This window comes from Aptenodytes forsteri, unplaced genomic scaffold (genome assembly GCF_000699145.1).
Source record: "Aptenodytes forsteri isolate BGI_AS27 unplaced genomic scaffold, ASM69914v1 Scaffold59, whole genome shotgun sequence".
NCBI lineage: Eukaryota > Metazoa > Chordata > Aves > Sphenisciformes > Spheniscidae > Aptenodytes > Aptenodytes forsteri.
Genome location: NW_008794085.1, coordinates 2,349,194 through 2,367,266, shown reverse-complemented (window position 1 = coordinate 2,367,266; position 18,073 = coordinate 2,349,194). Strand labels below are relative to the sequence as shown.

The 18,073-nt window shown below is 40.7% G+C and overlaps 1 protein-coding gene and 1 long non-coding RNA gene across 2 annotated transcripts; one reads left to right on the top strand and one right to left on the bottom strand.

The window, feature by feature from the left end:
• Positions 1-4,396: 4,396 nt before the first annotated feature.
• Positions 4,397-16,456, bottom strand: MCOLN3 (mucolipin 3). The gene is made up of 13 exons (XM_009274054.1): positions 16,229-16,456; positions 14,263-14,430; positions 13,557-13,710; positions 12,990-13,074; positions 12,813-12,909; positions 12,104-12,203; positions 9,967-10,079; positions 9,736-9,885; positions 7,642-7,743; positions 7,408-7,530; positions 6,629-6,835; positions 6,132-6,261; positions 4,397-4,454 (listed from the first exon to the last, which is right to left on the bottom strand). The coding sequence occupies exons 1-13, from the start codon at positions 16,454-16,456 to the stop codon at positions 4,435-4,437; spliced, it is 1,677 nt and encodes a 558-aa protein (XP_009272329.1). The 3' UTR covers positions 4,397-4,434.
• LOC103894625 lies at positions 6,122-6,995 on the top strand. Its single transcript, XR_657323.1, has 2 exons — positions 6,122-6,194; positions 6,768-6,995. It is a non-coding gene; the product is annotated as an uncharacterized LOC103894625 (long non-coding RNA).
• Positions 16,457-18,073: the final 1,617 nt, after the last annotated feature.

The following is an 18,073-nucleotide window of genomic DNA, read 5'->3' as shown; positions in this document are numbered from 1 at the left end:
CCGGGCGGAGGAGGGCGCCCCGCCGCCCACGTGCCCTGCGCCCGCCCGGCCGGGCCGGCAGCGGCCGGAGCCCCCTCTCCTCCGCCACCTCTGCCTCTTCCCTTCGCTCCGCAGCAGAGCCACCGGTGCTCAGGCTCTCGCTAAGCGAAATAAGGCTCGGTGGTTGCTGTGGTAGGCAAGGAGACAACGTGCAGGGGAGACTGTCAGGTTAGATTAGCTACTGCAGAGCTGGTCGTTTTGCAGCCGAAAAGGTACTTAGTTCCTCAGAGGATGTGGTTTAACGTGTTCAAAACAGAATGCAGGCTTGCAAGAGGCTTCATTGCAGCAACTGTGAGCTCTCCACCTGCCCAGGCGGTGGGGACGGGCAGGGTAGGACTCTCACATAATGCTGTCAGATGATGCTGTGTTTGGTTACAGTCACACTCTTCAAGGGAGAAGAAGGAACAAAAGCCCGGGCAAACATCTATGTGCAGTTACTCAAAATTAGCTGCGGGAGCATTATGTCAGCTCATGCATGAAAGTTTTCTTAAGGTGTCCTCTGAAGCATCTGGTATTAGTTACTGCCTCAGGCAGGAAGGTGCCCCCGACAGATGCAGTCACAGGTTTGGTCTTTTACAGCAGCATCTGTTTTTCCCCTCCATCCACCAGAGATAAATTATGCCTTTACACTTTTTTTTTATTGGAAAGGTATGAGCATATCTGGATTTGATTTCTTCCCCTTTTGCATGCACGCTGTTTACTTGACAATATGCTTCTATCTAACATGGAAACTGGTCCTTAGAAACAAGTATGGCCCCCACCTCTCTCTTCCCCTCAGTGTAACTTCATTCTGTTAAGAGATCTGAGCTCTGCTGAAAACAAGAAGTTCTCACTACCTGGGCATATGCAAAACATTGGCATTGAAATGAGCCTTGGCTTGAAAACAGCTGCTGCCCAAGTTTAGCACCCTGCAACTTATTTTCATGAGGAAATACTGACTATCGGTATTTTTCAGGCAACTCTTTCTAGACCCCAGTAAGAATCAGAACAAAGGAACTCTTTTACCCCTCCACACCTTCTTGGCCAGCACCGAAAGCCCTGTTCCTTAGGATGGCAGTTTTAAGCATAATGATTTTATCTGATGCTTTATCTGCTGCTTTGCTCTCCCCACTTGCATTTTACAGTTCTGTGTATGCCTGCTTAATTGTGTCAGCATAAAGATACCGATGTCTCCAGGATGCAGCTTTACATGTGTTACTACCATTGCTAACGTTGAGATCACTGATACTGTTGAAGTCATGAGGGTTTTTTTTTTTAGAATAAGATCATTGTCACACTTCTTGGCTCTGCAAGGCCAGAACCAGCACATCATATATTGATACAAAATAAGATTAAAAAGCCCCACCATACACACAACAGCAGCAGCCACAGATCTCCTGGCAGAGCTGCACTTCATCTCAAATGCAGCCAGTAGCCTAGAAAACACAGCATTGACTGGCTTCTGCTCAGATGAGCCAAATACTCAGGCAGATGAAGATCCTGAACACCAAGGATCAAGCAGGTCAGAAATCTGGACAGCAAGCACTTAGATTGCCAGCAGCACTACCAAGGAGAACAATACATAGTTTTCTTAAAAAACAAAATATAGATAGGTATCAGATATGTAATACAAGCAGCGTTCATTTTTCCAGTCAGAACTGGACATTTTGAGCAGGTATAAGCCAGTAACTTGTCAGGGTACTGTTCTTCTTTCCCCCACGTAACAGCCTGCACCCATGGCCAGAAATATGCAACTGCTGCTCTGCTAACTTTATAAGCAGTTGTCCCTTCTTTTCCTCCCACCCCCTCCTATCCTTTGCTTTACACATCCTTCTCCTAATTTAAGGTAGCCCTTCCCCTCTGGCTTCACACTGTGACCCTGCCCATTACTGTTTGAAGGCAAGTTGCCTTTCATCAACTCTTTCCTCCCCAAACCCACACAACTGCCAGCAATGCTAAATTAAAAGCTGTGTAGTCCAGCAGAAGTGACAAAGTGTGGTCTTCCAATGAATTTCTATGTCTCAGTTGATCGACTTTTTAGCTGTAGCACAAGCACGTGTCATTACTTAAAGACTCTAACAGGGATTTCACTGAAATCAGGCTTCACAGTGAAGTTTGCTCTTCAGGCAACAGAAACCAGTCTTCAGTGGAAGATTTCTCCTATTAGGAATTGAAAGAATCTATATACGATATCTTTTCCTGCTCTGGGGTCACCGGTTGTAGCTTTCCATGCCTTATGCTCATACTGCAGGATTCTATTAACATGATTTCTCCCTGCTTCTATAAAACTTAGTAAGAATTTGATATTTTAGAGCTCTGACAAATTTTGTTGAAATTTGTCGCCAATTTCATGTTAACAGTGATGAAGCATATGCTCTGCCCCGTTTCTAAATGAAATCAGACTACTACTTGCCTTACAACTGTATTGGCAAACAAAGTATTCCATAGCTGTTCACAAAACGCACCCGCATTTTGAGCAAGTTATTAATCTTAGCTTTCTCTTAACTCTGTATGAAAAAGCCTTGCTAAGAAGTCAGCCTTCTGCACTTCAGTGATCTTGAAGTGCTTGCCATCCTTGCCAGAATTCCTTGCACAAACTATGTTACACAATAGTGATGTGCACATTATACATTGTGTGTCGTTGAAGATCCATAAGGAGTTTAATGTGTCAACAGAAAACATGGTCGCTTAATATTTGCTTTTCGAGGCAAGATTGCCTTGAATCTCCTTGAAAAGCTTCAGAAATCTTCAATCTTAGGTGGCTGTTGGAAGACAAGGACCTCAATACAGGAAACTTTCAGATGCTGTGAATAATCTGTTCTGCCTGCACCTTGCATCTGGTTTGCCTTTGCTGAATTTGGACTTCACGTAATGTACAAGAGCACTTTTAGTGTAAGGTTTAATACTTGCTTATTTGTTTCTATGGCAAACTCTGAAAAGCTGTTAAACGGGATCAAACTGGGAACGGGTCCTCACCAGAGCCCACAGGAACTATCCTGACTACAGGAAATGCAAGTTCACACACTCCACGCACTGCTTCATGCCAGAAATTGCGTACTGCTATTAAAACAAAAAAGAGTTCCTATATTAACCTGGCAACATATTTACTCTTACAATGAATACTGACACACCCAGTACTTAACTGCAGCTGGAAGTGTTTATTGTTGCGCATTTACAATGTGTAAACATTCAGACAGAACATGTTTAGTGTCCTCCACCTTTGTGCACAGCATTATACATTGTCACATATACCTACAGGATTGTTGCTCACAAATGCAAGTTATCTAAAATATGCTTCCCTTTGGTTTTCTATTCTGCTCCCAGACTGAATAGACTATAGAAAATAAGGCATCCATTAAATGGCATCACAAGCAACAAAGTATATAAACTAAGCTGTCAAAACTGAACTTTTATAAGATCTAATGTTTCAAACAGCCGCTGACAGTACCAGGTTGTTAGGAAACATCCAGTTTCTAAAGCGTGGAGAGCTATGACTCTGAGAGGCATATCTATTAAATACACATGTATTTAACTTAGGTTAGACTTCAGGTTTACAGACTGGTGTACCAGAGAAAGTTTTCAAATTAAAAAAAAAATAGATATTTTGAAAGTGCTTTTGTCTGACTTTTCCTTTAAAAACATAAGGTCAGCACATGGCAAAGCTGAAGACTGTAACTGATCCTGCCCAGCGCTGGATATAGGAGAACATCTACATTTCTCCACTCAAGTCACCCTTCAAACTTCACTTCTGGCCTGGCATATCCCTGGCCTCTCTGAGAAGAGACTGCCGCTTACATTAAGTGGTACTTATGTTTATAGAAATATTTAGTTTATGCTTTCAGCCATATTTGAATGGCTTGTGCATCAATTCACTGTAACGTCTCCAGAAACAAGTTACACCAAATTTCATAGTTTTAGTTTATGTTATGTTTACTTTGAGTGTAGATAAACAAAAAATGCTGAGGGTGTGAGTGAGTTTTCATTCATTCAGTGCCGGGTCAGCCATAGCTAGATAATGTCTGCAGTACTGAGGGCTAGGTTGGTGTTCGAAGTTGCAATTGTCCAGCACTATTTCTACTTATAGTTGAAAGTTACTGCATTTCTAGTCTACTCACATAAATCTAGCCAAGTCTCTGAACACAGACAGCTTTTTAATGCCCTCTGCATTCTAGCAGAATTTAACCGAGGAAACAAATAGAACAAATCTAATAAAAAAGTCAAACCCCCAAAACCCCTGAACTAGCAGTGCGAGTGCCTAATCAGAAAGACTAAGTTTATCACAAGCTTCTGCTACAGGCTTACACTGTTGAGAAAAGCAAATTCAGGCTTTAGGTATAAGGTTTTCCACAAGCTCCACTGTCCAGTTCTTGCAATGTGTGCTGCTTTAAAGCCTCCATGATACACTCCCACAATCCATTAAATATGTTCACTAGGACCTGTACAGGAGAGCGGGGAAAAAAGTTATCAGGTACATGCATCAAAATAATAGTTTCATTCTACAAGGAGCCTTAAAGATGCATCTGAACTATTTAATTACTAATTTGACATACGCTGATAAGAAACTGCTATGAACCACCATGAAACATTTTGAACACGTGAAAGAATTAAGAGAAGCTCTGTGTGTCCTGTAGGACCATATGACTGTTTAAAGAGCAGAAGCCATAGCACTGGTAACAACATCCCACTCGAGATACTTATTTATTCCTACAGATCATTTGTTTCAAAGTAAAAGGCCACGGTACTGAGCTAAAGGAGCGATGTCCAGTATTTGCAGGCAACTGCAAAGTCAGCCCCTGGTCCAGCTTCTAGAGAAAGAAACATGCTATTTCCAGTTTGTAATACTAACATGCATAGTATGAGGCACGCATGTGGATCAAGACATTTTGGACCAGGATAAAATCATTAAAGAGCAAATAATCAGTTCAGGAAACAAGGCTCTGAAACCAGGCACTTAAATGCCTACAGCTCTGAGTCCAGGGCACTGCTGGCTGCCCAATGCCCCTGAAGAACAAATTGCTTGAGAGTAACCAAGTTTTCCTTTTCAAATGCTCTTCCAGAGTCCTGATCCCCACCTCCAAGTCAGTGGGAGAAGTATTACATCCCCACCCTGTCCTGCCTCGCGTTGGGTTTCTTGCCTGGTTAAACTGAGAGGTGTGTGCAGAAAAGGAAATATTAACAATTCAGTGCCCTTTACCCAGGAGTAAGATGCCCTGCTCTGCTTCATCCCACACTTTCATTTCAAGAAAGGCACTCGGTCAGAACAGCGGCTCTCCGCTCTGGACCGTCTGACTGCAGGCTCTGTTCTCTCCCTGCTCCAAAATACGCCCTCTTCTCCTCCCCCTCAGAAATATATTCTATCTTCTGGCATATAACAATATATCACACCAGAAAAGCCCAATACCAAGGAGCTGCAAACGCCTTTGATCTTTTTAATCAAGCTGCAAATATTTTAAGGCTCCCCCACCAAGGGACCCTTCAGCAAGCAAGACTCAAGAGTTGCTGCCAGCCAGGTTAAATATAAACCACGTAACCTGCAATCTGTATTCCTGAAGAAACAAAACTTCAAATAACTGAAGCATTAAGCTCTCCATAGTGGAAGTTAGGCAATCCTTTTCCAAGTGCTGTGATAACATCTTAAACTGCATGCTATCTTACAACCTTGGCAAGCTGATTTTCTCCCCAGGTTTCAGGCCTGCTACCATTTAAGTTAGGACACCTTACTGCACAAGGTGTCATTAGAAAGAAGACACTGAATGAGTTCAGTAAGTCCTGGCTATTGCAGTAAGTATAGGAAGTGTTAATGCTTGCGCATTATACATATGGGGTTCTTCAGTTACTGTATATATTATCTAACTTTCTGTACTATTTTTCATACGTTAATTAATTCTTAATTTAAAAGTTCCCTCACCTCTCCTAAGGAGTTTGTTGGCTGCAGACATTTCACTGAAGTGCCCCATTCTAGAGCATTAGAAATAGTTTGGGATTTTTGTGGGTTTTTTTCCCCCTCCACTCCCCAAAATTGAAGTACTCTTTGTAAACATTATACCAGGGACATTTTGTGGTGTGTTGCTTTTGCATATACATTAATGTATAATTTTAACATAGGTACGTACCGTTACAACAACAGAAGAGAGATACAGAACTCTCCTCCTCTAACCTGTACCTGCCAGAGTGCGGTAAGTCTTTGCACTGTGATATAAATCTCTGAAGTTCTGTCTCCGGAAAGCCATCTTGCTGGTAGTGCTAAAAATTGATATTTAGTTAAACCTTTAGCAGAGCAAAAACACACAAGAACCTAAATCCTCCCCAGACCACTTTTCAAACATTGCTTAAGCCTGGATTTAGAAGATTCAGAGAACTGAATATGAAATTACTGCTTTTTAGTAGATGTTTAGCTTCCATTGGGGCAGGAAATCAGACAGACTTGTAAGAAAACTGAAGTAGAGAAGGACTAAAAACCTCGTCATCACTCTGCACCCTCAAAAGTAGCCATTTTATTTATTCTTTAAATTGGCATGCACTGCAAGTCAAAATATTGAGGGAGATGAGAGTCTTGATAGCACCCATCTTGCATTTTTATTCCAAATGAAGAGTGAGAGTTCATGCTTACCTTGACAGTTTCATACGTATCTGTGATGAGTGCAATGAAGAGACTCAGCACCATATAGATGAACAGACTGATGAAGGAGTAGAGGTAGATCCTACTGAATAACCAAACCAAGTAACTTTTCTGCTGCATTTTTGCAAAGGTGGCAAACATGTCATCTCCATTGATCAATGAAAAGAGACATTCGGAAACCATGTTCAGAGAGCGAAACTAGAGAGGAGGGAAGAAGACAAGGACATCCATCGCCGCTTTATTTGGATCCAAAGACTGCACATAACATGAAGAAGATACACAGCTGTTGACTGGCTGCCTTGGATCTCTTTGTACGCCCAGGGTATGACAAGGTGCAAACAGTAAAATATTTGAGGAATGAGCGAAGTTTGTCACCTCCTGTACACATACACATTCAATTCATTCACCTGTAAACTCCTGCCGGAGCAGGTAACCCGATTTAACTTTTAGAAGGGATAAGGATAAAGTCTCCAAAGCTTTAGTTTGACACCGGCGTTCTGCAAGATGAAAATTATTTCTCAAAATACCAGCATGTGATTGGGAGTCACGGCAGCTTCCACTTCTGACTCAGAGCTTTCATAACTCGAGGAAAGTCTGATTGAGTCATGGAAGTCAGACTCCTCAAACAGAGCAGCATCATGTTGAAGATGCGCTATTTTTATATTAAGGGAAGCCTTGACATGGAAACTTAGAAGACAACAGTAATAATCTCATTTGTTTGGAATCCGTGCTGCTATTCAAGTTGTCTTTTTTCCTGTTAAGTATATTACCTTCACATGGTATGGTCCCAGTACAATCCATCCACAGAAACAATAGCCCAGGTAGATCATAGCAGCACAACAACAGAACCTCATTACGTTGGGTAATGCTGCTCGCAGTGTTAGGATGAGAAGCTGCACAAAGCAATGCAAACAGTTAGAATTCAACCAGGCATTTCTTCCAGTCCTCTTATAGCAACAAACAGAATAAATACCAACAGCACGAAGATCCCAGGAGATCCTTACATTATACTTCTGAAAGAAACCTAGGTAGCGAATGACTCCAAGCCACACAAGCATAGTGGATATTCCTAGCAGTATGCTACAGACATCATAACTTGTCAGACTCTAAAAAAAAGAAGAAAAAAGAAAGAAAAACAAAGCCAAGTATTGTAACAACTGACAGGTTCTAAATTGCGACTCTCATTACTACAAAGATCTGTTAAGAAACATTGTTTTCCTTGGCAATCTCTCCCATTAAAAATTAGTTTGGCGCAATACACATATTAAAGAGCAGAAGTCCCACCAAAGAGCAAGGGCACTTTCAAGTGTAACTCATTTCACATGCCTTTACGTATGGCTGTTTGTAAAATAGATTCTGACAAGACAAGCTTCATTCGCAAGGCCAAGAGCGCAGCTGCACTGCAGGTGCAGAGACACCCCCTCTGTACCCGCCTCACTAAGACCTGCAGAGTGGCACTGCAAACATTTTTATGTTGCTTCCAGACCTGCGGCAACTGCTTCTGGAATCTGCATGGACAGATTCCCCAGAGCAGCTTGGAAATCTCTCCACTGCATCCCAATGGACAGTGTAGACGTGACTTTAGAACCGCAGAGCAAAGAAGGTTCTTCCAGTACGTAGGCAAAGCGGTTTTTAAAAAATAGCATGACTTGTCAGCAGAGCTCAGATAAATACTAAGGAGGATCTTGTTAGGTAGCCGGGAACTGTGAAGTGTAGAAAGTTATCAAGGAGAAGACCAATTAGCTTCTAATTAATTCTAACCAGAACTTAATTTATATTTTTTTGGCACTTCACTGTTTTTTTCCACCTACACATACTGGCCTGTTTTCATCCAAGTTAGTATATACTCTGTTCCCTGAACTGCAGCTCTACTCTGAAATGGATCATGACAGCTTACATGAATAGGAAGTTTTCACTATTTTCTGTTTTTATTCCTCTAAGAGTTGGCTAATCTTTTATATTAGCATAATTCATTTACAGCTTGACAAAAACCAAATTTAGGCTACTTTAATATGAACTTGTTATTCAGCCATTGACTTTCATACAGTAACATGGAACACCATCTTGTTATTATGGTCCACAAGCCTTGCAAAATGAAATGAAATGTAGCTGTAGAGAGGAGTTTTAGTAAAACACTCTCTTAGAAAGAAAACATATATAAATAGATGTATTTTTTTATATATATATATAAATAAGATACCGGAAACCCAAATGCAAGATCTTACTCCAATCTTGTTCTCGTCTTTGCTTCTCCCAAAGCAGGATGGAGTTATCTCTTATCTTAGCCAGCTTCCTCCTAGCTTCTTTCTATCCTAAGAACTGAGTTTATAGTTCCTAAGGTAAGATAGGGCAATTTGTACAGGGCGTTTCTGATAGTCAAGCTGTCACCAGATGGATTTCAGACCCGTCCTTTCATCATTACTGTCCAAAGTCTGTTGTGTTGCAATGTCACACTTCAAAGTCTGCTACAGATTTGGTGAAGAACAACATTATCTGAATATTAGAGTGCTTCAGGATAGCATATTGTAATAATTTTTCCTCCCTAATTCCGGCTGCACATAATACGATTTTAAAAGGTTTTTTTTTTCCCTATGTCAAGTTTATTTTAGAAATTGAAGGCCTAGAACCTGGCTGTGGCTGCCTGTGTGGTAGCTGGAAACCAAAAGCTGGGAAAGCAGCAAAGTGATGTTTAAGAAAAGAGTCTCTGTGTTAGTTAAACACTTGTTAAATGGGGAACAGAAAGTTAAATGCTAAATTTAAAAAAAAATCCATCAAATAAGCAAATATAAGTGGTCCTAAACGGGGAAGAGAGGAATTCAACAGTCTTAAACTTTCAGAGATGAAGTTCATTTTATTCCTTGGAGTCACAAAGGAGCAAAGATAATTAGAACTAGAACATTCGGTGATATTTGGAGTTTTTAAATCTTGCAACTGGAAACAACACATCTCAGTTATAGTTCCAGAGGAAAAGATAGAGTTTTAAAATTTCATGCCACTCAGAACCAACTATAGCCAGCCTAAAGTCCTCCGAGAGATTTAAACCTAGCTGGGACAGAAACAACCAGTTTTGTTTCCACCTGACAGTATAAAAAGCTTACCTTGGCTTGTATCTCCATCTTTAGAGTTGATCCAACAATAGTTAAGACATCGCTGACCATAATCAGGATGTACCATCCATTGACAAATTCCATTTGATCACTGAAAGATACTTCTTTCTTATAATAATATAGGAAAAAGCTTACAAATTCCTAGGGGAAAGGAGGAAAGAAAAAAGTTAATCAGACTTAACACAAGACATGAAGACTTTCCAAGGAAAGAGTTATACCCACCCTTTGGAGCCGAATTCCTTTAACCACTGATCGCGTGCAAAGGATCAATGAGGCCAAACAAGTCAATATAACAAAAGCATCGAAGATCATCATGTAATGAGTGTTCTTCTGTACTGCAAGAACAAAAATGTACGTTTATAATCAGATGCACTTCATCTTGTTGACCATCTTGAGTATTGAAGTAAGAATCAAGTTTTGATGTTAACTATGGTTATACAACTGAATTAAGAAAAATCTTAGCATTTTTCCCACAAAAGTTTATCATCTGACACATTTTCATGAGAGACACAAGTGCATCTGCACTACAGAGTACACTTCAGTTAATTTAGGAAGGTTGATACCACATCAAAAATATACTAGAGTGTGAGTGCTTCTTACAGCCCTGCAGAATTAGAGGTGGGAGCTGTCCATTTTACAAGCACTGGAATGGCCTCTGGAGTGACAGAACTTGTCAAAAAAAAAAAGAAATCCCGGGAACTTAACAGTATGTATCTTCTCTTCCAGACCAGTATTTGACTACCAGATAGGCTTTCTGTCCTAGAGCAGTGCAGATAATTTGCACTGCTGCTCAGCTAGCAAAGACCAACATTGAGCTAGACGTGTTCTCCATCTCTTATGTTACTAAAATTCATATTCTTGATTAACTAAGGTCAAATTTTGCACCAAGTCTACCAGTAGACCTCTTTTTGGTTTTTATACCTATCATACAGCTGAAACTAGATGAGACAGTGTAAGGATTAGATTTTTAACGCTGAGTGATTGTTTGGGGAAAAAAAATTGAAATAAATTAATGCTAAATTTGTAAGAAGGTGCAGCAATTCTCCAAAACAGGATACTGAAGTTCTAGTTGGCTTCACAAACTGCACTACTCAGAAGAAGCCCGCCTACTTCTTGCTTATACCAAAGTCACTAACACGTGTACTGTTGCCATTTAAGTTGGTTTTGCAGTGTAGTCCAGAGCAGCAACAACTTGTTACTGTCCAGTTGCAATCATTACCTTTGTATTTTTCCTTGGCTTTCAGAATATAATACAGGGTACTCCAAGAGATGATTTTGAAAACTGTTATAGAGGTGATCTACATAGGTATCAAATGTGGATCATTACAGAAGCCTGGTATCAAAATCTTCTTGTACTGCCGCACTAGCAATCTGTTAGACGTAGCATGCCATCTGGTGTGCATTTATAACATGGCAGCTAGTAAAGCTAGTTGATAAAGAGTGTTTAGTGGAACATGTATTTGCATATGTGGTGTGTTTTGTATTCTGTGATGCATTTCATTAAATTCCCCAAAATTAATTCCAATCTGGATCTTTAAAAAAAAAAAGTCTCTTTTTTTCACTACCAGCTCTTCATTTCCTAATGTAGGCATAGCAAAGGGGAAAGTGGCAAAGTAGAAAAATGGACCTGATTCATCCTATTGCTTACTTCAGGAAAAAATTAAAAAATAAGTGGAATTTAGAGTCCTGGAAAGCTTCTGACTTTCAAAGAGATTATTTTCTCTAATCAAAAAAGATTTCAGACAATGTTTTGACCAGACCCAATAGCTGCCAACAAAGGGTGCTCTTGTGAGTAACTATTTAAGATATATTATTTAACCACACCATGCATCTCAGTTACACCCAAATACATGCCAAACAACATTTAAGCAGCAGCATGAAGTGTTTCTAGCCATTCCACTCCAGCAAGCCTTAGCAACAGTGCTTCCTTATCTTTCCTGGTGCTAAGTCCTGAAATAAGAGTGAATCAGTTTCAACTTTCCACCACTATCATGTGTCCTTCTGTTGCCTGGTGCTAGAAGAGCGGTTCACAGCCCTACCTTAAGCAATGAGCAGCCTAAGTTCAGTAGCCAAAGCTAGAAGGACGCGCAGTGAGGTGTGGAAAAATTTTGGTTTGACAGTATCAATGGTGCAAGGTTTGAGAACTGCTAAGGAAAGTAACGGTATGGCTGGGTTCCCAGGATTTCAGATCAGAGGTTGAAGAACAACAATTCCTTAGAAAAATCAGGATTTAGAGCGCACCCACTAGAGAATGCATGTCAATAGTGCCTCATCTTTTAACAAAGAAAAAAGTTGACAAACATTGTGCTAGTGTGGCAAAAGTTTAGCATGAAAATTTGAACACATTTATGTCACTTACTTGATCCAGAAACATGCCAGTCTTTACATTCCCTGATCGCTATGTCGTTGTCTAGACTTATTTTAATTCTTCCACTATGGGCTTTATTATCAAACACTATCTGTATTAACAACAACAAAAAAAAAGTGCATGTCTTTTTAAAATTAAGCCATTACATATGTAGCACACTGTATTGCTAAGCTTGCATAATGATTCAGAATAATTCTCTGAATTAGGGAAAAGTTACGAAACTTGTTTAAGCTTAAGGTAATTCCAGTTTATTCAATCAAATGCTGTCAAAGTGAAAGACAAACCTGGAGAACCATCTGTTTGCCACAAATTGCTTGATCAACTAGATACTAGGCGAAGTTCTTTTAAACTACAGCCTCATTCCTCTATGATCTGAAAACAACCTTTCCTAGAAACATCTCTCTAAAGGGAAGAGGTTTATGCTTTCGTTATACTTCAGATGGATTAGAGCACAGAAGGCAGTAAGCCAAGCAAGTGCTTCAGGACCACATCACGAGCACTCAGAGCTTAACCTCCCACAGTCACAACTGGCGGTTATTTACAGGGTACGCTAAGCCATGACACAGTAATCCAGACACCACTGAGGACCAGCCAATGGTGCCCAACACTCTTGAGAAAACATCTGCACTGACTGCATGGTAAACCAGCAAGGACGATTTCTCATTTTGAACAGAAAGACACGTGGCAGGCTTCCACGTACCGTCAGAGTGAAATCGTAACAGTCAGGGAGCTCGTGGTGACGAACGGTCTGGAGGTTGATCGCCTTCAGATTGAACATGAGCTGCACCGTCACCAGTCTGCAATAGAGCTTTGTATTAGCTTTTCACAGGGAAAATGCACAAATACCCCAATACAGGAGGTGCTGATTCCTCCTCACCTGTGGAAATCCAGAGTGAAATTCAAATTGTGCTTTCCCACTGTTGTGTTGTCTAACGGCATCATTGGCTCAATGTACAAGCAGTCTGCAACGGATAAGCACTCACAACAATATCTCATGGGTTATCACGCTCTTTAACTGTAATCTGCCTTTCCCACTCCCGAGGCTGGAAAAAGCTGTTGACTACACCAGGCAAGATAGCACGCTTAAGCGAGGAGTCATTTGGGAAGATAGCCGACAAATATATTGGCTTTCCTGAACCAGCCAAGTTATTCATCATGAATTCATAGGGAAGGCTCCTGAAATTAGCCCGAAATACTTGTATTAGATGATCATCAGCGCTAATGGTTCATCACTTGTTTTGTGACAGTAGACATAAAGGACTGTTACCTTGGAGGTGAGGGCTAGAGGTTAGTTACATAGTAGTTTTCTTGCCAGTTTTGGCTGGTAGTAAGTTCAATATAGATCATTTGATAGGACTATACAATACTGGATGTTTATGAGAATTCATCATAAACGTAGGGTCCCTCCTCCCAAAGAACTGATACGATAGATTAGGTTCATTACCGGTCACAATCTCTGGGTCTATATCAAAGGTGTCGTTTCCAGGACAGATGGTTCCTCGCTTGTAGAACTGCTGACACACGGCCAGAGCTGTCTCTTCTGCTCCCCTCTTCTCATAGGCATGGTTTCCAACAGAAATGTTGGGCAGCTGTAAGTACTAAAGTTCAGAACAAACAGACAAACCAACTTAGATGGCACCAAAACTGTTAGTGTCTGAAAAAAAAAAAAACAAAAAAACACCAACCAAACCAACCCAGAAGCGTTTGGATCTGTGCTATAACCCACCTTTTTTATTTAAAAGGTCACCTAAAGAACTCTGAAACCTACACCACACGACAGCTGAGTCCTCAAATACTTTAAAGTATTTGACAAAGACAGTAAGTGCAGGATTTGGATCTAAATACCTTTTTGCTTATTAATTTTTTCTCTTTACAATCCTTACTAGAAAGCCTAATTTGTTATTTGCAAAGCACTCTGGCTCAAATCCAAGGCCTGCTTTTAGTGCAGAATTAGTGTATTCATTAGCTTTAAGGATGTCACCACAAGTACAATGCTCTGGCAACGACAGAAAACCTGAACAAGTCAACATTCTAGTCTTAAGCAACTGGCACAGAAGTTCAATTTCAGACACCATTGGGGAAGGTGGAAGAAGAAAAGGTACCCAGGTAAAGAGCATATGTATTGTATACATTGCAGCGACAATCCTTACCTGGTTTATTGCAAAGAATATCTGGTCATAGACATCTGTTTGTGTGTATACAGCATAGGTATCATCCATTCTGTCCATGTATCCTTTCAAGAAGAGATGTTTGAATGCAACAGTGTTCTCTTCTTTGAAGGCAACCACCATTTGATTGCTCAATCCAAAAACCACCAACTGAAAAAGACATTTATATTTCCCGTTCAAAGACAAAGTTGGCTTCTGGATTAACATGTGAATCCTGTCCTGCAAACAGCCACTCTTCCATCACGCTGGTACACACGGCACTTACATGCAGGCTACTCCATTTCACAGCTGGTCAAAAGAAAGTTTGACTTTAGGAAACAAAGGGTTTCAAGAATGTTCCTTTAACATGTTTACCAGCATCTTGGCCAAGGACTCGCATTTTCACAAAGAAAAGGATACCATCTCAAATTCAAGCTACCCATATACTGTTACACGTGCTTTGTTAGTTCAGCCTGACATTAATATGACTTGCCTTGGGGAATATCGGTGTACCTCAGCCAAAAAGGCAGGACAGGACTTAACCAGACCCCACTTTGAAGTCCTTACTCCAGTGCAGAAAAGGCAAATTGAGGACAACTCAGAAAAACAAACATCCCTCCCTCAGTTTGGGTGAAAGGTGCTTTGAGAATAACTGATCAAAACTGGGCTTGTAACAAGATAACCTCTGAAGCTGTTAAAAAAAAATATTGCAATTGTTCATGAAAAGTTAGCATAAAACTCTGCTAGCTACTATCCAGGTAGAAAAGGTTTCCAGAAGAATGTGATGTATTGTTTGTGGGAGCTCGCAATTCTCTGTAGTGACTATTGTTTCAAATGTAGTGTCAGGAGTATTGTGAAGAAACTCAGAGATAAGCCTGAATCAGTAGTCTACAGATTAATTTTATGGCCACAATGCAAACTGGATATGTAGGGTTTGATAAGGATAACTCAGTTACAGAGATACTAAAATGTTCTGTGGGCAAGCTCAGCGTGCTAGGCACACAGGAATACACTGCTAAGATTGAATTACCTACTGGCACTCACCTTCTGTAAAAAGGCTAAATCAGCATTAGTTTCTTTCTTATTTAGGTTCTTCTACCATCAAATTTTATTTTTAATCGCAAAATGGGACAGATGACATGGGATGATGATACATTTTAAACTAAAGCGGTAAGTAAGGGATACAAACATACTGCCAGATGTATAGCAAAAGAATTATTATTCCTGCAGTTTGTCCCATCATTCACGCAACCGTGGAAACCATTCTTCGCCATACTTGCATTGTTATAGCACTGACACCACCATAAATGTAAATCACGTGCAGGCAACTCTGAAGGATCATCATCTGAGGCGTTAGAAAGATTTTATGAAAGACCTTCTTCCTGCTTAACCACAGAACTTTGAGACAAACAGTTGCATTTTAGGCAGCAAATGAATGGGTTGTATGAAATCTATGGTGCAAGGCTGGGTGAGAGGAAGACTGGGGCAAAATTTCTGGTTTTGTCAATACAAGAGTTTGTATACCATACGCAAGGCATAAGCAAACATCATGAAAAAGCTACCCATTTCAGTTGTTATCAGTGTGATATTGAAACACAAGTGACTGTTCCTTCCCTCGAACACAAACACAGAGTGAAGAAGCTATTGGGGGGAATAGATGTGTAAGGACGCCATCCTTTGGGTGGGCAAAAAAAAAAGGGAAAGGAAAAAAAAAAGTAAAGTAAAAAGTAGAGCCCTTAAACATGGTTCCCTTCACCTCCGCTCTTAGGAAAGCTCTCTTTCAGTCAATAGTTTTAGGAGAAAATTGCACCATCTGAGATCTAAGCTACATGTATGCAACTAAGATAGATAGTTTTGCGGTCTATCCTCTCCCTGTCTCTGCACCACACCAAGAATAGCATTTGTCACCTGCACTCCTTACTTGAATTCCCATGGGCTAAGAAGAGTCCCTGCGTCCCTAGTTACTCACCTGAATAGTAACCATTGCTATTTTGAGTAGCTGAATCCCAAGTTTCCAAGGTTTCCTGCCCCGGGCCCAGAATTTCTCACATGGGTTCATGAAGAAGAATTTTAACTTCCTTCTAAGCTGGTCTTCCAAAAGCTCCTCCTGTGATACTGACAGGTGTCGTTTGTAGCTGCAAAGATTTTCATCATCGTGAGCACTGCAGCTGCTCACAGCCACTTCAGGATTTTCCATTTCTGAAATGAAAACAAGTCCATGTCAGTTAAAAAACATGCAAGCGTGAATACAGTAGCATCATCAGTCTGCACTGACAACCTAGACTCCCAAGATGTTTATCTTCTGTGAAAGGCACTTGCACATTACACTGAATTTAAGACCTTTCTCATAATATTGCACATGTTCTGCAGAACCCAGAGAAAAGTTTGGGCAAGATCTTAAATTTGCAGATAGGCTGTCAGGACATTTATTTAATAGTGGAATTTCTGTCCCTTGGGAATTATGGAGTCACTTGCTGAAAACGTCTTCCTCTCTCACTTGCCAACATCATCATGTATGCAGACATCCTGACTCATTTCCTTCTGTGTCCAGAAGGATACCAAAAGCCTCTCACGAGCGTTCACTCTTCTGGAAAACTTATCTACTTCTGTAGCTAGTATTTTCCCCTGCTGTCAGCCTGCTGTCCAGCCTTTGAAAGAAATGGAATTTTCAAGACAGACAGCATTTTTCTTAGACATTAGTATTAGCATCGTTCGCTCTTGGAAATGGAGACCCAGCACGCCAAATTGCAATTCAGATAAACTACCTGAGCGCATTAACTTGTCATTTGGCAAGATTATATCTATTCCTTCAGCCATAAAAGACTGAATGCAAACCAATGGTGATCATGAACCAGACAAAAAGAGCAAAAGGTAATTGTATTCAAGCATCGTGATTAACCGAAGAGGCTCACATTTTAGATCAGTATGAGGGGAAAGATTAGAAGAGAACCTTATAAACACAGTTTGAGATGTTACTCTCTGTAGTATTCAACGTGTTTAGATGTTGATCTGTTACTAACTTCACTGACTCCCAAACATTTTATAAATGCTTTATAAAGTACTGAAGAGGTAGCCAGGAATATTTGTTTCAGATAAAAGATTGTTGACGTTAAGAACAGAGGAGACCCCCTAGGTTGTGAATAAATTTAAAGATGTGCCATATTAGACAAATTATTTTTCATTTGCATAAGAAAAGTTTCTTCTATAACTCAAACAAAAAATCATCACCGAGATTAATTTTTAAAAACGCGTAGATCACAGCCGCTCTCCTCAAGCGGCCATTGCACACACCAGAACACAAACCTGCTTTCAGATACGATCCAAGACCATCAGTTTCCCCAGCTGTCAGAGAGGGCAAGAAAAGTTTTGAACCGGCAGTTTAACACTAAGAATAGGCCCATGAAGAGGCTGAACAAAAAAATTCAGCTCCTGTTTTATCAGGTCTCCGTCGTCCTGCGGGATACTGTATGCCACAGTTGCCACTCATCTTTCTTACAGCTGATCAATCACTTCTAAGTTAAGCCCTACTCTGATACTGCAATATTCCTGCCAATGTAGGTGCTTGATTTAAAAAAAAAAGAAAAACAAAACAAAAAAAAACCCCCACAACTTATTGACCTCACGGTATCGGCTTGAGAAGATGTTCCAGACAAACATAGGACGTGGGAAGTATTTTGTCATTAACCTGCGCAGAGGCAGCGCGGGCTCCGCGTACGGGCTCCACAGCTGAGGGTGTCGCAGCCGGCAGCGCCCCAACCAGGCCGCCCCCTTCCCCCCGCACAGCCGCCGCCCGCCCCCGCCACTCTCCCCCGCC

What these genes read in the sequence shown, in the direction of transcription:
- MCOLN3 (XM_009274054.1), bottom strand. Translation starts at nt 16,456, where the DNA reads ATGGAAAATCCTGAAGTGGCTGTGAGCAGCTGCAGTGCTCACGATGAT. An exon ending in AGACCCAGAGATTGTGACCG is followed by an intron (nt 13,075 to 13,556) that starts GTAATGAACCTA and finishes TATCCGTTGCAG; the next exon opens with ACTGCTTGTACATTGAGCCA. An exon ending in ATACGTATGAAACTGTCAAG is followed by an intron (nt 6,262 to 6,628) that starts GTAAGCATGAAC and finishes ATCAATTTTTAG; the next exon opens with CACTACCAGCAAGATGGCTT.